At 39.9% G+C, this 27,082-nt stretch overlaps 1 protein-coding gene across 5 annotated transcripts in view; it reads right to left on the reverse strand.

Moving 5' to 3' along the window:
* LOC128694208 (alpha-mannosidase 2x-like) overlaps positions 1-27,082 on the reverse strand; it is a 152,787-nt gene that overhangs the window by 54,731 nt on the left and 70,974 nt on the right. For all 5 annotated transcript variants that reach the window (XR_011393124.1, XM_070093753.1, XM_053784206.2 and 2 more), the window contains exon 13: positions 17,322-17,394. Coding sequence is in view for 4 of the 5 variants with exons in the window: in XM_070093753.1 (XP_069949854.1) it covers positions 17,322-17,394 (73 nt within the window). In the remaining variant the exon portion in view is untranslated. The remainder of the gene's footprint in view (positions 1-17,321; positions 17,395-27,082) is intronic.

The following is a 27,082-nucleotide window of genomic DNA, read 5'->3' on the forward strand; positions in this document are numbered from 1 at the left end:
CAACTAACAAACTCACTCTCAATATAGACAAAACTCACTACATAATGCTTGGAAACAGAGCTTTAAATATCCAAGTTAACATATTGATCAATGGTTCTTCCATAACAAGACACATTAAGACAAAATTTTTATGTCTTCACCTGGACTGCAACATTAAATTTCAAAGCCACATCCACCACATAACCAAGATCTCCAAAACAGTAGTCATCCTTTCCAAGATACGGTACTGTGCCCCCCAAACAGCACTACTTACACTATACCACTCTCTAATCTACCCTCACCTCACCTATGGTATTTGTGCTTGGGGATCTAGTATGACCAATCACCTTAAACCATTAATAACATAACAAAAAGGTGCTGTGTGGATAATAAGCCATTCCTGCAACAGACAGCACAAACTGCCGCTCTTCAAGAGTTTGAACTTAATATACAAAATATACAATCATATTACTATGTCTACTACATATATAGAACACTAAACTCCAATATAAACCCTCCTCTCAAACTTCTCCTTGATAGCTACAACAGAACACACAGACACAACACAAGACACAAAACTCTCGTTGACATCCCTCGTGTCTGCCTCACACTATGCAAAAATGTAATGCACATAAAGTGCCCTAAGATCTGCGAATCATTGCCTGAACCAACGAAAGGTCTCCTGTCTGCCAATCAGTTTAGGGCGATAATTAAAAAAACACTTCATCTCCCAAATATAACTACACCGCCACTATCATATACCAAACATAACTACACCGCCACTATCATATACCAAACATAACTACACCAACACTATCATATACCAAACATAACTACACCAACACTATCATATACCAAACATAACTACACCAACACTATCATATACCAAACATAACTACACCGCCACTATGATATACCAAACATAACTACACCAACACTATCATATACCAAACATAACTACACCAACACTATCATATACAAACATAACTACACTGCCACTATCATATACCAAACATAACTACACCAACACTATCATATACCAAACATAACTACACTGCCACTATGATATACCAAACATAACTACACCAACACTATCATATACCAAACATAACTACACCAACACTATCATATACCAAACATAACTACACCGCCACTATGATATACCAAACATAACTACACCAACACTATCATATACCAAACATAACTACACCAACACTATCATATACCAAACATAACTACACCGCCACTATGATATACCAAACATAACTACACCAACACTATCATATACCAAACATAACTACACCGCCACTATGATATACCAAACATAACTACACCGCCACTATCATATACCAAACATAACTACACCGCCACTATGATATACCAAACATAACTACACCAACACTATCATATACCAAACATAACTACACTGCCACTATGATATACCAAACATAACTACACCGCCACTATCATATACCAAACATAACTACACCACCACTATCATATACCAAACATAACTACACCACCACTATCATATACCAAACATAACTACACCAACACTATCATATACCAAACATAACTACACCACCACTATCATACACCAAACATAACTACACCAACACTATCATATACCAAACATAACTACACCGCCACTATCATATACCAAACATAACTACACCGCCACTATCATATACCAAACATAACTACACCAACACTATCATATACCAAACATAACTACACCAACACTATCATATACAAACATAACTACACCGCCACTATGATATACCAAACATAACTACACCGCCACTATCATATACCAAACATAACTACACCGCCACTATGATATACCAAACATAACTACACCGCCACTATCATATACCAAACATAACTACACCGCCACTATCATATACCAAACATAACTACACCAACACTATCATATACCAAACATAACTACACCAACACTATCATATACAAACATAACTACACCGCCACTATGATATACCAAACATAACTACACCGCCACTATCATATACCAAACATAACTACACCGCCACTATGATATACCAAACATAACTACACCAACACTATCATATACCAAACATAACTACACCGCCACTATCATATACCAAACATAACTACACCAACACTATCATATACCAAACATAACTACACCAACACTATCATATACCAAACATAACTACACTGCCACTATCATATACCAAACGTAACTACACCACCACTATCATATACCAAACATAACTACACCAACACTATCATATACCAAACATAACTACACCAACACTATCATATACCAAACATAACTACACCAACACTATCATATACCAAACATAACTACACCAACACTATCATATACCAAACATAACTACACCAACACTATCATATACCAAACATAACTACACCAACACTATCATATACCAAACATAACTACACCAACACTATCATATACCAAACATAACTACACCAACACTATCATATACCAAACATAACTACACCAACACTATCATATACCAAACATAACTACACCACCACTATCATATACCAAACATAACTACACCAACACTATCATATACCAAACATAACTACACCAACACTATCATATACCAAACATAACTACACCAACACTATCATATACCAAACATAACTACACCAACACTATCATATACCAAACATAACTACACCAACACTATCATATACCAAACATAACTACACCAACACTATCATATACCAAACATAACTACACCAACACTATCATATACCAAACATAACTACACCAACACTATCATATACCAAACATAACTACACCAACACTATCATATACCAAACATAACTACACCAACACTATCATATACCAAACATAACTACACCAACACTATCATATACCAAACATAACTACACCAACACTATCATATACCAAACATAACTACACCAACACTATCATATACCAAACATAACTACACCAACACCATCATATACCAAACATAACTACACCAACACTATCATATACCAAACATAACTACACCAACACTATCATATACCAAACATAACTACACCAACACCATCATATACCAAACATAACTACACCAACACTATCATATACCAAACATAACTACACCACCACTATCATATACCAAACATAACTACACCAACACTATCATATACCAAACATAACTACACCAACACTATCATATACCAAACATAACTACACCAACACCATCATATACCAAACATAACTACACCAACACTATCATATACCAAACATAACTACACCAACACTATCATATACCAAACATAACTACACCAACACTATCATATACCAAACATAACTACACCAACACTATCATATACCAAACATAACTACACCAACACTATCATATACCAAACATAACTACACCAACACTATCATATACCAAACATAACTACACCAACACTATCATATACCAAACATAACTACACCGCCACTATGATATACCAAACATAACTACACCAACACTATCATATACCAAACATAACTACACCAACACTATCATATACAAAAATAACTACACTGCCACTATCATATACCAAACATAACTACACCAACACTATCATATACCAAACATAACTAAACAGCCACTATGATATACCAAACATAACTACACCAACACTATCATATACCAAACATAACTACACCGCCACTATGATATACCAAACATAACTACACCAACACTATCATATACCAAACATAACTACACTGCCACTATGATATACCAAACATAACTACACCGCCACTATCATATACCAAACATAACTACACCACCACTATCATATACCAAACATAACTACACCAACACTATCATATACCAAACATAACTACACCAACACTATCATATACCAAACATAACTACACCGCCACTATGATATACCAAACATAACTACACCAACACTATCATATACCAAACATAACTACACCGCCACTATGATATACCAAACATAACTACACCAACACTATCATATACCAAACATAACTACACCGCCACTATGATATACCAAACATAACTACACCAACACTATCATATACAAACATAACTACACCGCCACTATGATATACCAAACATAACTACACCGCCACTATGATATACCAAACATAACTACACCAACACTATCATATACCAAACATAACTACACTGCCACTATCATATACCAAACATAACTACACCGCCACTATCATATACCAAACATAACTACACCACCACTATCATATACCAAACATAACTACACCAACACTATCATATACCAAACATAACTACACCGCCACTATGATATACCAAACATAACTACACCGCCACTATGATATACCAAACATAACTACACCGCCACTATGATATACCAAACATAACTACACCAACACTATCATATACCAAACATAACTACACTGCCACTATCATATACCAAACATAACTACACCGCCACTATCATATACCAAACATAACTACACCACCACTATCATATACCAAACATAACTACACCAACACTATCATATACCAAACATAACTACACCAACACTATCATATACCAAACATAACTACACCAACACTATCATATACCAAACATAACTACACCAACACTATCATATACCAAACATAACTACACCAACACTATCATATACCAAACATAACTACACTGCCACTATCATATACCAAACATAACTACACCAACACTATCATATACCAAACATAACTACACCAACACTATCATATACCAAACATAACTACAACACTATCATATACCAAACATAACTACACCAACACTATCATATACCAAACATAACTACACCAACACTATCATATACCAAACATAACTACACCAACACTATCATATACCAAACATAACTACACTGCCACTATCATATACCAAACATAACTACACCAACACTATCATATACCAAACATAACTACACCAACACCATCATATACCAAACATAACTACACCAACACTATCATATACCAAACATAACTACACCAACACTATCATATACCAAACATAACTACACCAACACTATCATATACCAAACATAACTACAACACTATCATATACCAAACATAACTACACCAACACTATCATATACCAAACATAACTACACCAACACTATCATATACCAAACATAACTACACTGCCACTATGATATACCAAACATAACTACACCAACACTATCATATACCAAACATAACTACACCAACACTATCATATACCAAACATAACTACAACACTATCATATACCAAACATAACTACACCAACACTATCATATACCAAACATAACTACACCAACACTATCATATACCAAACATAACTACACCAACACTATCATATACCAAACATAACTACACCAACACTATCATATACCAAACATAACTACACCAACACTATCATATACCAAACATAACTACACCAACACTATCATATACCAAACATAACTACACCAACACTATCATATACCAAACATAACTACACCAACACTATCATATACCAAACATAACTACACCAACACTATCATATACCAAACATAACTACACACTATCATATACCAAACATAACTATATCATATACCAAACATAACTACACCAACACTATCATATACCAAACATAACTACACCAACACTATCATATACCAAACATAACTACACCAACACTATCATATACCAAACATAACTACACCAACACTATCATATACCAAACATAACTACACCAACACTATCATATACCAAACATAACTACACCAACACTATCATATACCAAACATAATCATATACCAAACATAACTACACCAACACTATCATATACCAAACATAACTACACCAACACTATCATATACCAAACATAACTACACCAACACTATCATATACCAAACATAACTACACCAACACTATCATATACCAAACATAACTACCAACTATCATATACCAAACATAACTACACCAACACTATCATATACCAAACATAACTACACCAACACTATCATATACCAAACATAACTACACCAACACTATCATATACCAAACATAACTACACCAACACTATCATATACCAAACATAACTACACCAACACTATCATATACCAAACATAACTACACCAACACTATCATATACCAAACATAACTACACCAACACTATCATATACCAAACATAACTACACCAACACTATCATATACCAAACATAACTACACCAACACTATCATATACCAAACATAACTACACCAACACTATCATATACCAAACATAACTACACCAACACTATCATATACCAAACATAACTACACCAACACTATCATATACCAAACATAACTACACCAACACTATCATATACCAAACATAACTACACCAACACTATCATATACCAAACATAACTACACCAACACTATCATATACCAAACATAACTACACCAACACTATCATATACCAAACATAACTACACCAACACTATCATATACCAAACATAACTACACCAACACTATCATATACCAAACATAACTACACCAACACTATCATATACCAAACATAACTACACCAACACTATCATATACCAAACATAACTACACCAACACTATCATATACCAAACATAACTACACCAACACTATCATATACCAAACATAACTACACCAACACTATCATATACCAAACATAACTACACCAACACTATCATATACCAAACATAACTACACCAACACTATCATATACCAAACATAACTACACCAACACTATCATATACCAAACATAACTACACCAACACTATCATATACCAAACATAACTACACCAACACTATCATATACCAAACATAACTACACCAACACTATCATATACCAAACATAACTACACCAACACTATCATATACCAAACATAACTACACCAACACTATCATATACCAAACATAACTACACCAACACTATCATATACCAAACATAACTACACCAACACTATCATATACCAAACATAACTACACCAACACTATCATATACCAAACATAACTACACCAACACTATCATATACCAAACATAACTACACCAACACTATCATATACCAAACATAACTACACCAACACTATCATATACCAAACATAACTACACCAACACTATCATATACCAAACATAACTACACCAACACTATCATATACCAAACATAACTACACCAACACTATCATATACCAAACATAACTACACCAACACTATCATATACCAAACATAACTACACCAACACTATCATATACCAAACATAACTACACCAACACTATCATATACCAAACATAACTACACCAACACTATCATATACCAAACATAACTACACCAACACTATCATATACCAAACATAACTACACCAACACTATCATATACCAAACATAACTACAACACTATCATATACCAAACATAACTACACCAACACTATCATATACCAAACATAACTACACCAACACTATCATATACCAAACATAACTACACCAACACTATCATATACCAAACATAACTACACCAACACTATCATATACCAAACATAACTACACCAACACTATCATATACCAAACATAACTACACCAACACTATCATATACCAAACATAACTACACCAACACTATCATATACCAAACATAACTACAACACTATCATATACCAAACATAACTACACCAACACTATCATATACCAAACATAACTACACCAACACTATCATATACCAAACATAACTACACCAACACTATCATATACCAAACATAACTACACCAACACTATCATATACCAAACATAACTACACCAACACTATCATATACCAAACATAACTACACCAACACTATCATATACCAAACATAACTACACCAACACTATCATATACCAAACATAACTACACCAACACTATCATATACCAAACATAACTACACCAACACTATCATATACCAAACATAACTACACCAACACTATCATATACCAAACATAACTACACCAACACTATCATATACCAAACATAACTACAAAAACACTATCATATACCAAACATAACTACACCAACACTATCATATACCAAACATAACTACACCAACACTATCATATACCAAACATAACTACACCAACACTATCATATACCAAACATAACTACACCAACACTATCATATACCAAACATAACTACACCAACACTATCATATACCAAACATAACTACACCAACACCATCATATACCAAACATAACTACACCAACACTATCATATACCAAACATAACTACACCAACACTATCATATACCAAACATAACTACACCAACACTATCATATACCAAACATAACTACACCAACACTATCATATACCAAACATAACTACACCAACACTATCATATACCAAACATAACTACACCGACACTATCATATACCAAACATAACTACACCAACACTATCATATACCAAACATAACTACACCAACACTATCATATACCAAACATAACTACACCGCCACTATGATATACCAAACATAACTACACCGCCACTATGATATACCAAACATAACTACACCAACACTATCATATACCAAACATAACTACACCAACACTATCATATACCAAACATAACTACACCGCCACTATGATATACCAAACATAACTACACCAACACTATCATATACCAAACATAACTACACCAACACTATCATATACCAAACATAACTACACCAACACTATCATATACCAAACATAACTACACCAACACTATCATATACCAAACATAACTACACCAACACTATCATATACCAAACATAACTACACCAACACTATCATATACCAAACATAACTACACCAACACTATCATATACCAAACATAACTACACCAACACTATCATATACCAAACATAACTACACCAACACTATCATATACCAAACATAACTACACCACCACTATCATATACCAAACATAACTACACCAACACTATCATATACCAAACATAACTACACCAACACTATCATATACCAAACATAACTACACCAACACTATCATATACCAAACATAACTACACCACCACTATCATATACCAAACATAACTACACCAACACTATCATATACCAAACATAACTACACCAACACTATGATATACCAAACATAACTACACCGCCACTATGATATACCAAACATAACTACACCAACACTATCATATACCAAACATAACTACACCAACACTATGATATACCAAACATAACTACACCGCCACTATGATATACCAAACATAACTACACCAACACTATCATATACCAAACATAACTACACCAACACTATCATATACCAAACATAACTACACCAACACTATCATATACCAAACATAACTACACCAACACTATCATATACCAAACATAACTACACCAACACTATGATATACCAAACATAACTACACCGCCACTATGATATACCAAACATAACTACACCAACACTATCATATACCAAACATAACTACACCAACACTATCATATACCAAACATAACTACACCAACACTATCATATACCAAACATAACTACACCAACACTATCATATACCAAACATAACTACACCAACACTATGATATACCAAACATAACTACACCAACACTATGATATACCAAACATAACTACACCGCCACTATGATATACCAAACATAACTACACCAACACTATCATATACCAAACATAACTACACCAACACTATCATATACCAAACATAACTACACCAACACTATCATATACCAAACATAACTACACCAACACTATCATATACCAAACATAACTACACCAACACTATGATATACCAAACATAACTACACCAACACTATGATATACCAAACATAACTACACCGCCACTATGATATACCAAACATAACTACACCAACACTATCATATACCAAACATAACTACACCAACACTATCATATACCAAACATAACTACACCAACACTATGATATACCAAACATAACTACACCAACACTATGATATACCAAACATAACTACACCGCCACTATGATATACCAAACATAACTACACCAACACTATCATATACCAAACATAACTACACCAACACTATCATATACCAAACATAACTACACCAACACTATCATATACCAAACATAACTACACCGCCACTATGATATACCAAACATAACTACACCAACACTATCATATACCAAACATAACTACACCAACACTATCATATACCAAACATAACTACACCAACACTATCATATACCAAACATAACTACACCAACACTATCATATACCAAACATAACTACACCAACACTATCATATACCAAACATAACTACACCAACACTATCATATACCAAACATAACTACACCAACACTATGATATACCAAACATAACTACACCGCCACTATGATATACCAAACATAACTACACCAACACTATCATATACCAAACATAACTACACCAACACTATCATATACCAAACATAACTACACCAACACTATCATATACCAAACATAACTACACCGCCACTATGATATACCAAACATAACTACACCAACACTATCATATACCAAACATAACTACACCAACACTATCATATACCAAACATAACTACACCAACACTATCATATACCAAACATAACTACACCGCCACTATGATATACCAAACATAACTACACCAACACTATCATATACCAAACATAACTACACCAACACTATCATATACCAAACTTAACTAATAATGTTGCCAGAACCTGGAATCAAAGAGACACTTAACAACTACTTAACAACTACTTAACAATTACTTAACTACTTAACAACTACTTAACAATTACTTAACTACTTAACAACTACTTAACAACTACTTAACAACTACTTAACAACTACTTAACAACTACTTAACAATTACTTAACTACTTAACAACTACTTAACAATTACTTAACTACTTAACAACTACTTAACAACTACTTAACAACTACTTAACAACTACTTAACAACTACTTAACAACTACTTAACAATTACTTAACTACTTAACAACTACTTAACAATTACTTAACTACTTAACAACTACTTAACAATTACTTAACTACTTAACAACTACTTAACAACTACTTAACAACTACTTAACAACTACTAATACAGACTAAAATTTGTACTGTTTTTGCTGACTCTCTTGAAATAATACTTAAGATGTCAGCAGTGAATACCAGTGTAAAGTGTCAGCACTGGTGTTACTCTGCTACAAGTGTCAGCACTGGTGTTACTCTCCTACAAGTGTCAGCACTGGTGTTACTCTCCTACAAGTGTCAGCACTGGTGTTACTCTCCTACAAGTGTCAGCACTGGTGTTACTCTCCTACAAGTGTCAGCACTGGTGTTACTCTCCTACAAGTGTCAGCACTGGTGTTACTCTGCTACAAGTGTCAGCACTGGTGTTACTCTCCTACAAGTGTCAGCACTGGTGTTACTCTCCTACAAGTGTCAGCACTGGTGTTACTCTGCTACAAGTGTCAGCACTGGTGTTACTCTGCTACAAGTGTCAGCACTGGTGTTACTCTCCTACAAGTGTCAGCACTGGTGTTACTCTGCTACAAGTGTCAGCACTGGTGTTACTCTGCTACAAGTGTCAGCACTGGTGTTACTCTCCTACAAGTGTCAGCACTGGTGTTACTCTCCTACAAGTGTCAGCACTGGTGTTACTCTGCTACAAGTGTCAGCACTGGTGTTACTCTGCTACAAGTGTCAGCACTGGTGTTACTCTCCTACAAGTGTCAGCACTGGTGTTACTCTCCTACAAGTGTCAGCACTGGTGTTACTCTGCTACAAGTGTCAGCACTGGTGTTACTCTGCTACAAGTGTCAGCACTGGTGTTACTCTCCTACAAGTGTCAGCACTGGTGTTACTCTCCTACAAGTGTCAGCACTGGTGTTACTCTGCTACAAGTGTCAGCACTGGTGTTACTCTGCTACAAGTGTCAGCACTGGTGTTACTCTCCTACAAGTGTCAGCACTGGTGTTATTCTCCTACAAGTGTCAGCACTGGTGTTACTCTGCTACAAGTGTCAGCACTGGTGTTACTCTCCTACAAGTGTCAGCACTGGTGTTATTCTCCTACAAGTGTCAGCACTGGTGTTACTCTCCTACAAGTGTCAGCACTGGTGTTATTCTCCTACAAGTGTCAGCACTGGTGTTACTCTGCTACAAGTGTCAGCACTGGTGTTACTCTGCTACAAGTGTCAGCACTGGTGTTACTCTGCTACAAGTGTCAGCACTGGTGTTACTCTGCTACAAGTGTCAGCACTGGTGTTACTCTGCTACAAGTGTCAGCACTGGTGTTACTCTCCTACAAGTGTCAGCACTGGTGTTACTCTCCTACAAGTGTCAGCACTGGTGTTACTCTGCTACAAGTGTCAGCACTGGTGTTACTCTGCTACAAGTGTCAGCACTGGTGTTACTCTCCTACAAGTGTCAGCACTGGTGTTATTCTCCTACAAGTGTCAGCACTGGTGTTACTCTGCTACAAGTGTCAGCACTGGTGTTACTCTCCTACAAGTGTCAGCACTGGTGTTATTCTCCTACAAGTGTCAGCACTGGTGTTACTCTGCTACAAGTGTCAGCACTGGTGTTACTCTCCTACAAGTGTCAGCACTGGTGTTACTCTCCTACAAGTGTCAGCACTGGTGTTACTCTGCTACAAGTGTCAGCACTGGTGTTACTCTCCTACAAGTGTCAGCACTGGTGTTATTCTCCTACAAGTGTCAGCACTGGTGTTACTCTGCTACAAGTGTCAGCACTGGTGTTACTCTCCTACAAGTGTCAGCACTGGTGTTACTCTCCTACAAGTGTCAGCACTGGTGTTACTCTGCTACAAGTGTCAGCACTGGTGTTACTCTCCTACAAGTGTCAGCACTGGTGTTACTCTCCTACAAGTGTCAGCACTGGTGTTACTCTGCTACAAATGTCAGCACTGGTGTTACTCTGCTACAAGTGTCAGCACTGGTGTTACTCTGCTACAAGTGTCAGCACTGGTGTTACTCTCCTACAAGTGTCAGCACTGGTGTTACTCTCCTACAAGTGTCAGCACTGGTGTTACTCTCCTACAAGTGTCAGCACTGGTGTTACTCGGCTACAAGTGTCAGCACTGGTGTTACTCTCCTACAAGTGTCAGCACTGGTGTTACTCTCCTACAAGTGTCAGCACTGGTGTTACTCTCCTACAAGTGTCAGCACTGGTGTTACTCTGCTACAAGTGTCAGCACTGGTGTTACTCTGCTACAAGTGTCAGCACTGGTGTTACTCTGCTACAAGTGTCAGCACTGGTGTTACTCTGATGCAAGTGTCAGCACTGGTGTTACTCTCCTACAAGTGTCAGCACTGGTGTTACTCTGCTACAAGTGTCAGCACTGGTGTTACTCTGCTACAAGTGTCAGCACTGGTGTTACTCTGCTACAAGTGTCAGCATTGGTGTTAGTCTGCTACAAGTGTCAGCACTGGTGTTACTCTGCTACAAGTGTCAGCACTGGTGTTACTCTGCTACAAGTGTCAGCACTGGTGTTACTCTGCTACAAGTGTCAGCACTGGTGTTACTCTCCTACAAGTGTCAGCACTGGTGTTACTCTGATACAAGTGTCAGCACTGGTGTTACTCTGCTACAAGTGTCAGCACTGGTGTTACTCTGCTACAAGTGTCAGCACTGGTGTTACTCTCCTACAAGTGTCAGCACTGGTGTTACTCTGCTACAAGTGTCAGCACTGGTGTTACTCTCCTACAAGTGTCAGCACTGGTGTTACTCTGCTACAAGTGTCAGCACTGGTGTTACTCTCCTACAAGTGTCAGCACTGGTGTTACTCTGCTACAAGTGTCAGCACTGGTGTTACTCTCCTACAAGTGTCAGCACTGGTGTTACTCTGCTACAAGTGTCAGCACTGGTGTTACTCTCCTACAAGTGTCAGCACTGGTGTTACTCTGCTACAAGTGTCAGCACTGGTGTTACTCTGCTACAAGTGTCAGCACTGGTGTTACTCTCCTACAAGTGTCAGCACTGGTGTTACTCTGCTACAAGTGTCAGCACTGGTGTTACTCTCCTACAAGTGTCAGCACTGGTGTTACTCTCCTACAAGTGTCAGCACTGGTGTTACTCTGCTACAAGTGTCAGCACTGGTGTTACTCTGCTACAAGTGTCAGCACTGGTGTTACTCTCCTACAAGTGTCAGCACTGGTGTTACTCTCCTACAAGTGTCAGCACTGGTGTTACTCTCCTACAAGTGTCAGCACTGGTGTTACTCTCCTACAAGTGTCAGCACTGGTGTTACTCTGCTACAAGTGTCAGCACTGGTGTTACTCTCCTACAAGTGTCAGCACTGGTGTTACTCTCCTACAAGTGTCAGCACTGGTGTTACTCTCCTACAAGTGTCAGCACTGGTGTTACTCTCCTACAAGTGTCAGCACTGGTGTTACTCTGCTACAAGTGTCAGCACTGGTGTTACTCTCCTACAAGTGTCAGCACTGGTGTTACTCTGCTACAAGTGTCAGCACTGGTGTTACTCTCCTACAAGTGTCAGCACTGGTGTTACTCTCCTACAAGTGTCAGCACTGGTGTTACTCTGCTACAAGTGTTAGCACTGGTGTTACTCTGCTACAAGTGTCAGCACTGGTGTTACTCTCCTACAAGTGTCAGCACTGGTGTTACTCTGCTACAAGTGTCAGCACTGGTGTTACTCTGCTACAAGTGTCAGCACTGGTGTTACTCTCCTACAAGTGTCAGCACTGGTGTTACTCTGATACAAGTGTCAGCACTGGTGTTACTCTGCTACAAGTGTCAGCACTGGTGTTACTCTGCTACAAGTGTCAGCACTGGTGTTACTCTCCTACAAGTGTCAGCACTGGTGTTACTCTGCTACAAGTGTCAGCACTGGTGTTACTCTCCTACAAGTGTCAGCACTGGTGTTACTCTCCTACAAGTGTCAGCACTGGTGTTACTCTGCTACAAGTGTCAGCACTGGTGTTACTCTCCTACAAGTGTCAGCACTGGTGTTACTCTCCTACAAGTGTCAGCACTGGTGTTACTCTGATACAAGTGTCAGCACTGGTGTTACTCTGCTACAAGTGTCAGCACTGGTGTTACTCTCCTACAAGTGTCAGCACTGGTGTTACTCTCCTACAAGTGTCAGCACTGGTGTTACTCTCCTACAAGTGTCAGCACTGGTGTTACTCTGCTACAAGTGTTAGCACTGGTGTTACTCTGCTACAAGTGTCAGCACTGGTGTTACTCTCCTACAAGTGTCAGCACTGGTGTTACTCTGCTACAAGTGTCAGCACTGGTGTTACTCTGCTACAAGTGTCAGCACTGGTGTTACTCTCCTACAAGTGTCAGCACTGGTGTTACTCTGATACAAGTGTCAGCACTGGTGTTACTCTGCTACAAGTGTCAGCACTGGTGTTACTCTGCTACAAGTGTCAGCACTGGTGTTACTCTCCTACAAGTGTCAGCACTGGTGTTACTCTGCTACAAGTGTCAGCACTGGTGTTACTCTCCTACAAGTGTCAGCACTGGTGTTACTCTCCTACAAGTGTCAGCACTGGTGTTACTCTGCTACAAGTGTCAGCACTGGTGTTACTCTCCTACAAGTGTCAGCACTGGTGTTACTCTCCTACAAGTGTCAGCACTGGTGTTACTCTGATACAAGTGTCAGCACTGGTGTTACTCTGCTACAAGTGTCAGCACTGGTGTTACTCTCCTACAAGTGTCAGCACTGGTGTTACTCTCCTACAAGTGTCAGCACTGGTGTTACTCTGCTACAAGTGTCAGCACTGGTGTTACTCTCCTACAAGTGTCAGCACTGGTGTTACTCTGCTACAAGTGTCAGCACTGGTGTTACTCTGCTACAAGTGTCAGCACTGGTGTTACTCTGCTACAAGTGTCAGCACTGGTGTTACTCTCCTACAAGTGTCAGCACTGGTGTTACTCTGCTACAAGTGTCAGCACTGGTGTTACTCTCCTACAAGTGTCAGCTCTGGTGTTACTCTCCTACAAATGTCAGCACTGGTGTTAGTCTGCTACAAGTGTCAGCACTGGTGTTACTCTGATGCAAGTGTCAGCATTGGTGTTACTCTCCTACAAGTGTCAGCACTGGTGTTACTCTGCTACAAGTGTCAGCACTGGTGTTACTCTGCTACAAGTGTCAGCACTGGTGTTACTCTGATACAAGTGTCAGCACTGGTGTTACTCTCCTACAAGTGTCAGCACTGGTGTTACTCTCCTACAAGTGTCAGCACTGGTGTTACTCTCCTACAAGTGTCAGCACTGGTGTTACTCTGATGCAAGTGTCAGCACTGGTGTTACTCTCCTACAAGTGTCAGCACTGGTGTTACTCTGCTACAAGTGTCAGCACTGGTGTTACTCTGCTACAAGTGTCAGCACTGGTGTTACTCTGCTACAAGTGTCAGCACTGGTGTTACTCTGATACAAGTGTCAGCACTGGTGTTACTCTGATACAAGTGTCAGCACTGGTGTTACTCTCCTACAAGTGTCAGCACTGGTGTTACTCTGCTACAAGTGTCAGCAATGGTGTTACTCTGCTACAAGTGTCAGCACTGGTGTTACTCTGCTACAAGTGTCAGCACTGGTGTTACTCTCCTACAAGTGTCAGCACTGGTGTTACTCTCCTACAAGTGTCAGCACTGGTGTTACTCTCCTACAAGTGTCAGCACTGGTGTTAGTCTGCTACAAGTGTCAGCACTGGTGTTACTCTGCTACAAGTGTCAGCACTGGTGTTACTCTCCTACAAGTGTCAGCACTGGTGTTACTCTCCTACAAGTGTCAGCACTGGTGTTACTCTGCTACAAGTGTCAGCACTGGTGTTACTCTGCTACAAGTGTCAGCACTGGTGTTACTCTGCTACAAGTGTCAGCACTGGTGTTACTCTGCTACAAGTGTCAGCACTGGTGTTACTCTGCTACAAGTGTCAGCACTGGTGTTACTCTGCTACAAGTGTCAGCTGGAGTATTTTGTAACTGTCACAGCTGGTATATTTTAACTCTCACAGCTGGTGTATTGTAACTTTTACAGCTGGGGTATTGTGACTGTTACAGCTGGTACCCAGTGGTCATAGCTGGTTCACAGTGGTTACTGCTGGTACACAGTGGTCACAGCTGTTACACAGTGGCCACAACATAGCTGGTACACAGTGGTCACAGCAGGAACACAGTGGTCACAGCTAGTACACAGTGACCACAGCTAGTTCAGTGGTCACAGCTGGTACACAGTGATCACAGCTGGTACACAGTGGTCACAGCTGGTACAGAGTGATCACAGCTGGTACACAGTGACAACAGTTGGTTTACAATGGTCACAGGTGGTTCACAGTAGTCACTCACCTGGTCTATTGCCAGCAAGTAGTGAGCCGCCTGTTGGATAACCAGCTGGCAGTCGGTGATACTTCTTACCAGTCTGAAAATTAATACATATTAATACATGTCACACTAGACATGTCACAACAGATATGTCACAGTGACCTGGTGTCCTGGTAGACTGATAGTGTCCTGGTGTCCTGGTAGACTGATAGTGTCCTGGTAGACTGATAGTGTCCTGGCATCCTGGTAGACTGATAGTGACCTGGTGTCCTGGTAGACTGATAGTGACCTGGTAGATTGACAGTGACCAAGTGTCCTGGTAGACTGATAGTGACCTGGTGTCCTGGTAGACTGATAGTGACCTAGTGTCCTGGTAGACTGATAGTGACCTAGTGTCCTGGTAGACTGATAGTGACCTAGTGTCCTGGTAGACTGATAGTGACCTAGTGTCCTGGTACTGATAGTGTCCTGGTGTCCTGGTAGACTGATAGTGACCTGGTGTCCTGGTAGACTGATAGTGACCTGGTGTCCTGGTAGACTGATAGTGTCCTGGCATCCTTGTAGACTGATAGTGACCTGGTGTCCTGGTAGACTGATAGTGACCTGGTAGATTGACAGTGACGAAGTGTCCTGGTAGACTGATAGTGACCTGGTGTCCTGGTAGACTGATAATGACCTAGTGTCCTGATCAACTGATAGTGACCTGGTGTCCTGGTAGACTGATAGTGACCTAGTGTCCTGGTAGACTGATAGTGACCTAGTGTCCTGGTAGACTGTTAGTGACCTAGTGTCCTGATAGTGACCTGGTGTCCTGGTAGACTGATAGTGACCTAGTGTCCTGATAGTGATCTGGTGTCCTGGTAGATTGATAGTGACCTAGTGTTCTGGTAGACTGACAGTGACCTGGTGTCCTGGTAGACTGATAGTGACCTAGTGCCCTGGTAGACTGATAGTGACCTAGTGTCCTGATAGTGATCTGGTGTCCTTATAGATTGATAGTGACCTAGTGTTCTGGTAGACTGACAGTGACCTGGTGTCCTGGTAGTGATAGTGACCTGGTAGACTGATAGTGACACAGTGTCCCGGTAGACTGAGTCAATACCTCAGGCTCATCCCCGGTGTTTGCATTATTACTATTTATATTAAAACCACTTGTGTCCTGGATGTATTAATATTAATACAAATTAATACACGTTAACCTTTAACTGTGCAAATGTTGATCTACGTTCTTACTGCTAGCGCTCCAAACATGGATCAACATTTTATTTTTCCTGTCTCCAAATTTGGCACAATTGGCCTAAGATGACTGGTTAGTACAGAATGGGTGTTAATACTCAGTGTGCGCAGTATTACAAAACTCTGGGAGCACTTAGTACCTTGTGGGAGCACTTAGTACCTTGTGGGAGCACTTAGTACCTTGTGGGAGCATTTAGTACCTTGTGGGAGCACTTAGTACCTTGTGGGAGCACTTAGTACCTTGTGGGAGCATTTAGTACCTTGTGGGAGCACTTAGTACCTTGTGGGAGCACTTAGTACCTTGTGGGAGCATTTAGTACCTTGTGGGAGCACTTAGTACCTTGTGGGAGCACTTAGTACCTTGTGGGAGCACTTAGTACCTTGTGGGAGCACTTAGTACCTTGTGGGAGCACTTAGTACCTTGTGGGAGCATTTAGTACCTTGTGGGAGCACTTAGTACTTAGTACCTTGTGGGAGCATTTAGTACCTTGTGGGAGCATTTAGTACCTTGTGGGAGCACTTAGTACCTTGTGGGAGCACTTAGTACCTTGTGGGAGCACTTAGTACCTTGTGGGAGCATTTAGTACCTTGTGGGAGCACTTAGTACCTTGTGGGAGCATTTAGTACCTTGTGGGAGCACTTAGTACCTTGTGGGAGCATTTAGTACCTTGTGGGAGCACTTAGTACCTTGTGGGAGCACTTAGTACCTTGTGGGAGCACTTAGTACCTTGTGGGAGCACTTAGTACCTTGTGGGAGCACTTAGTACCTTGTGGGAGCATTTAGTACCTTGTGGGAGCACTTAGTACCTTGTGGGAGCACTTAGTACCTTGTGGGAGCATTTAGTACCTTGTGGGAGCACTTAGTACCTTGTGGGAGCACTTAGTACCTTGTGGGAGCATTTAGTACCTTGTGGGAGCACTTAGTACCTTGTGGGAGCACTTAGTACCTTGTGGGAGCATTTAGTACCTTGTGGGAGCACCAGTTTGAGTATCAGCTAGAACAAACAGTGTGGTAAACACCACGGAGTCACTAATGTCATGTTATATTAACACTTCCCCTTTTAAGAGGAAAGTGATGTTGACCCAGAGTTTAGTGGCTGTCAGATGGATGTGGTCACAAGTGGTCGAGGAAATATCAAAAACCTCAATAATAACCCATGTGCAACATTCATGCAACATCCTTTCAATTTTGATACCACCGGTAATGTCATCCTGCCAGAATGTCCTATAACCTATGTCATAAGTAAAGAGAAACAATCCTGGAACATGTGTAATACATGTTAGGGAGGCCGGCTGGTTGGTTGGCTGACTGACTGGCCAGGTGGCTGGCTGACTGGCAAGGTGGCTGGCTGACTGGCAAGGTGGCTGGCTGACTGGCAAGGTGGCTGGCTGACTGGCCAGGTGGCTGACTGACTGACTGGCCAGGTGGCTGGCTGACTGGCAAGGTGGCTGGCTGACTGGCCAGGTGGCTGGCTGGCTGACTGGCTGACTGGCCAGGTGGCTGGCTGACTGGCAAGGTGGCTGGCTGACTGGCCAGGTGGCTGGCTTACTGGCCAGGTGGCTGGCTGACTGGCAAGGTGGCTGGCTGACTGGCAAGGTGGCTGGCTGACTGGCAAGGTGGCTGGCTGACTGGCAAGGTGGCTGACTGACTGACTGGCCAGGTGGCTGGCTGACTGGCCAGGTGGCTGGCTGGCTGACTATCAAGGTGGCTGGCTGACTGGCCAGGTGGCTGGCTTACTGGCCAGGTGGCTGGCTGGCTGACTGGCCAGGTGGCTGACTGACTGACTGACTGGCCAGGTGGCTGGCTGACTGACTTTGGCTGTCTCAATCTTTATTTCTGTTTCTGTCTCACAGGTACACATATATACAGTTATTATTTATAGTGTAAATTACCTAGGATAACCCATAAAAGTCAGACAAAGTTCTATACCAGACAAAGTTCTATACCAGACAAAGTGCTATACCAGACAAAGTTCTATACCAAACAAAGTTCTATACCAGACAAAGTGCTATACCAGACAAAGTTCTATACCAGACAAAGTGCTATACCAGACAAAGTTCTATACCAGACAAAGTTCTATACCAGACAAAGTTCTATACCAGACAAAGTTCTATACCAGACAAAGTTCTATACCAGACAAAGTGCTATACCAGACAAAGTTCTATACCAGACAAAGTTCTATACCAGACAAAGTTCTATACCAGACAAAGTGCTATACCAGACAAAGTTCTATACCAGACAAAGTTCTATACCAGACAAAGTGCTATACCAGACAAAGTTCTATACCAGACAAAGTTCTATACCAGACAAAGTTCTATACCAGACAAAGTTCTATACCAGACAAAGTGCTATACCAGACAAAGTTCTATACCAGACAAAGTTCTATACCAGACAAAGTGCTATACCAGACAAAGTTCTATACCAGACAAAGTTCTATACCAGACAAAGTTCTATACCAGACAAAGTTCTATACCAGACAAAGTTCTATACCAGACAAAGTTCTATACCAGACAAAGTTCTATACCAGACAAAGTTCTATACCAGACAAAGTTCTATACCAGACAAAGTTCTATACCAGACAAAGTTCTATACCAGACAAAGTTCTATACCAGACAAAGTTCTATACCAGACAAAGTTCTATACCAGACAAAGTTCTATACCAGACAAAGTTCTATACCAGACAAAGTTCTATACCAGACAAAGTGCTATACCAGACAAAGTTCTATATCAGACAAAGTTCTATACCAGACAAAGTTCTATACCAGACAAAGTTCTATATCAGACAAAGTTCTATACCAGACAAAGTTCTATACCAGACAAAGTGCTATACCAGACAAAGTGCTATACCAGACAAAGTTCTATACCAGACAAAGTTCTATACCAGACAAAGTTCTATACCAGACAAAGTTCTATACCAGACAAAGTGCTATACCAGACAAAGTTCTATACCAGACAAAGTGCTATACCAGACAAAGTTCTATACCAGACAAAGTTCTATACCAGACAAAGTGCTATACCAGACAAAGTGCTATACCAGACAAAGTTCTATACCAGACAAAGTTCTATACCAGACAAAGTGCTATACCAGACAAAGTTCTATACCAGACAAAGTGCTATACCAGACAAAGTTCTATACCAGACAAAGTTCTATACCAGACAAAGTTCTATACCAGACAAAGTGCTATACCAGACAAAGTGCTATACCAGACAAAGTTCTATACCAGACAAAGTGCTATACCAGACAAAGTTCTATACCAGACAAAGTGCTATACCAGACAAAGTTCTATACCAGACAAAGTTCTATACCAGACAAAGTGCTATACCAGACAAAGTTCTATACCAGACAAAGTTCTATACCAGACAAAGTGCTATACCAGACAAAGTGCTATACCAGACAAAGTTCTATACCAGACAAAGTTCTATACCAGACAAAGTTCTATACCAGACAAAGTGCTATACCAGACAAAGTTCTATACCAGACAAAGTTCTATACCAGACAAAGTTCTATACCAGACAAAGTTCTATACCAGACAAAGTGCTATACCAGACAAAGTTCTATACCAGACAAAGTTCTATACCAGACAAAGTTCTATACCAGACAAAGTTCTATACCAGACAAAGTTCTATACCAGACAAAGTTCTATACCAGACAAAGTTCTATACCAGACAAAGTGCTATACCAGACAAAGTTCTATACCAGACAAAGTTCTATACCAGACAAAGTTCTATACCAGACAAAGTTCTATACCAGACAAAGTTCTATACCAGACAAAGTTCTATACCAGACAAAGTTCTATACCAGACAAAGTGCTATACCAGACAAAGTTCTATACCAGACAAAGTTCTATACCAGACAAAGTTCTATACCAGACAAAGTTCTATACCAGACAAAGTTCTATACCAGACAAAGTTCTATACCAGACAAAGTTCTATACCAGACAAAGTTCTATACCAGACAAAGTTCTATACCAGACAAAGTGCTATACCAGACAAAGTTCTATACCAGACAAAGTGCTATACTGTACTTGTAGATCTAAGGCATAATAAGCATGACTGTGGCAAGTAATACACATTTCCACTTGTTCAGGAATCAGACATGATGATTCTGTAATGTATGTAATACTTGCTGGTTGATGAGCACCTCTCTGAGACAGACAGAGATACACACACAGGCAGACTGAGACACATACACAGGCAGACAGATAGCAGATAAAAACAGATAAAGAAAGACAGAGCTAGACAGACAGCTAGACAGATAACTAGACAGACAGCTTGACAGATAGCTAGACAGATAGACAGCTAGACAGACAGATATAGACAGATAGATGTAACCCTGAGAACAAATAAAGCCGGAGTTCACTGGAGCAGTGCACGATCATCAATATTGAGTGACTGCAACGTCAGCAGTATACTGACACTCTTATTTGACACTATTTCAAGGAGTCTCATACACTCCAGCACTTCTAAAAACATTGCTGGGACCTGTAAACAATTTGAATATACAATGGAACCTCTACTTGCGAGCGTGTCCACGTGCAAGTTTTTCCAAATACGAGCAGTTGATGGGTCGATTTTTTGCTTCCATACGAGAGCAAAATTTCCATAAGCGAGCAGACCTCAAGGAAGGTTCCTTGATACTGGTGAGGGACTCTTGATCTTGATCTTGGGAATTGTATCTCATTTGTTTGTTGGACTATCTTATTGAAACTTGGGCAATGTATGATGGAAAGATGCTTCTTAATGTACACCAAAAATGAAAGAAATCTAAGCATAAATAATGGAGTTCACTTCTCAGCAATTAGCCACCCCTTAGCGGTAATTTCGAATGGTTTTTATGGTTGTATTCTCGTTTTTTGGGTCTCATTTGATAGAATGAAAGATATATTACAGAAATAGATATGATTTTAATTGCTTTCATGATGAAAAGTGCCTTGAAATAGAGCTCAACCTAGGAGAAATGGTCCATTGCTTGGCTGTTACAGAGTAAACAAATGACGCCACTGTCCATTCCAATATGGAGTCCTGAATGGGTTGACATTTATACAATTATTGCAATAAGGAATAACAGTAAATCTTATATTTTTTGTGTGAACAAAAATTACAAATTATTTATATGTAATAATAATATGTATAATAATAATACATATAATAATAATAGTATAATATAATACAATAATAATAATAATAATATATGTATAATAATACATATATAATAATAATGTACTACATATAACAATTGTAACAGACGGCTTCAAAAGGCCATCACTAGATGGCAGTGTTTACCACAACAAAGAGGGAGCGGTTGTGGCCGCCTCCACCTGTTACATAATGACATATTTTATTCATTCTAGAGTATATATCAGGTTTCTATATTATTCATATTGTTTGTTATGTCATATTAGATGAACTGTGATATATAAATAAGCCGTATAGATGATATTAACTATATTATTCATGAAGTACAGTGGACCCCCGGTATTCGATATTAATCCGTTCCTGAGAGCTCATCGAATACCGATAATATTGAAAACCGAATCAATTTTCCTCATAAGAAATAATGAAAATCAAATTAATCCGTGCAAGACACCCAAAAGTATGAAAAAAAAAATTACTACATGAAATATTAAGTTTAATACAATAGAATAATTACAATAACAATAAAATAATTGACACTTACCTTTAATGAAGATCTGGTGATGATTGATGGGATGGAAGGAAGGGAGAGGTGTTAGTGTTTAGAAGGGGAATCCCCTTCCATTAGGACTTGAGGTAGCAAGTCCTTTTCCGGGGGTTACTTCCCTTCTTCTTTTAATGCCACTAGGACCAGCTTGAGAGTCACTGGACCTCTGTCGCACAACATATCTGTCCATAGAGCTCTGTACCTCTCGTTCCTTTACGATTTGTCTAAAATGGGCCACAACATTGTCATTGTAATAGCTGTGTTAGGGTGATTTTCATCCATAAAGGTTTGCACTTCAACCCACTGTGCACACATTTCCTTAATTTTTGAAGTAGGCACAATGTATTCCACAACTGGTATAGGCTTCTCAGGGTTAGCCCCAAACCCTTCAAAATCTTTCTTAATTTCCATACTAATTCTCACCCTTTTTACCACAGGGTTGGCACTAGAAGCTTTCTTGGGGCCCATGGTGACTTATTTTGCAGAAACAAGCACCAAACACAGTGATAATATGGATAATATGGAATGTACCGAATGTATCCTTAGATGCGCGCACACTGGCTGGCTTGTAAACACTGGCACACAAGGGGCAGTTCAGGCCACATGTGGACAGGTCTCGTACGAATCGTATCGAATACCGGGTTTTCAATCGAATACCGAGGAAATTTTTTTGCGATATAATGCATCGAATACCGGATTTATCGAATACCGATGCCATCGAATACCGGGGTCCACTGTATTTTGCCCGGTCTCCAGACAAACTCGTCCACCGCCGACACCGCCCATACCACCACATGAATGATATATTTTATTCATTTTAGAGTATATATATCAGGTTTGTATGTTATTTATATTGTTTATTATGTCATATTATATGAAGTGAGATAGATAAATAAGCCGTAGAGTTGATATTAGCGAAATTATTGAAGTACAGAATTCCACTGGAACGGATTAGTTGCATTTCAATTAATTTAAATGAGGAAAATTGACTCTGCAAACGAGCAAATCCAGTTGCGAGCAAGGTCATGGAAAGGATTAAACTCGCAAATAGAGGTTCCACTGTATTTCTAGACAATATTGTGTGACCAAGACAGGTGAAAACATTAACCTGTCAGTGTGTCTGTGACTGAGTACTGCTTCACAACCCAATATTAGTGTCACATCAAACATTGGCTATAAAATCACAATAACTACTATAAATTGCAGTTATCAGAACATAAAAATTATATAAACTAAAAACAAGAAAAAAGGTATTGGCAAAATTTCTGCAAGCGGAAGGACTCCACGTTACCGTCAGGTGAGCGTCCAGCGCCAAGTTCGCCACCTAATATTTCTGTAAGTACTCACCATAACATTTTTTTTATTTTTGGTCTTATTACACATAGAGAATTGCTCTATTTACTTAAAGTTTTTTTTTTTTTTTAATTATTCAGATCGCTGACAGCGAAAATGTACATCAATGTTTGGACAGTTTAAGGGCTAATACATAACACAAATACACATTAATACAAATTAATACATAATACAATTTTTTTTAACACATCAGCTGTTTCCTACCAAGGCAGGGTGGCCACCAAGGCCGGGTGGGCAACAAGGCCAGGTGGCCACCAAGGCAGGGTCGCCACCAAGGCAGGGTGGCCACTAAGGCAGGGTCGCCATCAAGGCAGGGTGGCCACCAAGGCAGGGTGGCCACCAAGGCTGGGTGGCCACCAAGGCAGGGTTGCCACCAAGGCAGGGTGGCCATCAAGGCAGGGTGGCCACCAAGGCAGGGTGGCCACCAAGGCAGGGTCGCCATCAAGGCAGGGTGGCCACCAAGGCAGGGTGGTCACCAAGGCTGGGTGGGCAACAAGGCCAAGTGGCCACCAAAACAGGGTGGCCACCAAGGCAGGGTGGCCACCAAGGCAGGGCAGCCCAAAAAAGAAAAACTTTCATCATTATTCACTCCATCATTGTCTTGCCAGAAGGGTGCTTTACACTACAGTTATAAAACTGCAACATTAACACCCCTCCTTCAGAGTGCAGGCACTGTACTTCCCATCTCCAGGACTCAAGTCTGGTCTGCCAGTTTCCCTGAACCCCTTCATAAATGTTACCTTGCTCACACTCCAACAGCACGTCAAGTATTAAAATCCATTTGTTTCCATTCGCTCCTATCTAACACGCTCATGAATATTTGCTGGAAGTCCAAGCCCTTCATACACAAAACCTCCTTTACCCCCTCCCTTCAACCGTTCCTAGGCCGACCTCTACCCCGTCTTCCCTCCAATACAGATTTATACACTCTTGAAGTCACTATTTTGTTCTATCCTCTCTACATGCCTGAACCACTTTTACAACCCCTCCTCAGCCCTCTGGATAACAGCTTTGGTAATCCCGCACCTCCTCCTAACTTCCAAACTATGAATTCTCTGCATTATATTCACACCACACATTGCCCTCAGACATGACATCTCCACTGCCTCCAGCCTTCTCCTTGTTGCAACATTCACCATCCATGTTTCGCTCCCCTCTTTGATTCCATGGACAAAGTAATTTCTCCCAACAGACTCCTCAGTGCACCACTCACCTTTTCCCCTCATCAATTCTATGGTTCACTTCATCTTTCATAGACCCATCTGGTGACATGTCCACTCCTAAATATCTGAATACATTCACCTCCTCCATACTCTCTCCCTCCAATCCAATATTCAACCTTTTGTTACCTATTTTTTTTGTTATCCTCTTCACCTTACTCTTTCCTATATTCACTTTCAATTTTCTTCTTTTACATACCCTACCAAACTCATCCACCAACCTCTGCAACTTCTCTTCAGAATCTCCCAAAAGCACAGTGTCATCAGCAAAGAGCAACTGTGACAACTCCCACAC

The sequence above is a fragment of the Cherax quadricarinatus genome, chromosome 43, assembly GCF_038502225.1.
Source record: "Cherax quadricarinatus isolate ZL_2023a chromosome 43, ASM3850222v1, whole genome shotgun sequence".
Lineage (NCBI taxonomy): Eukaryota > Metazoa > Arthropoda > Malacostraca > Decapoda > Parastacidae > Cherax > Cherax quadricarinatus.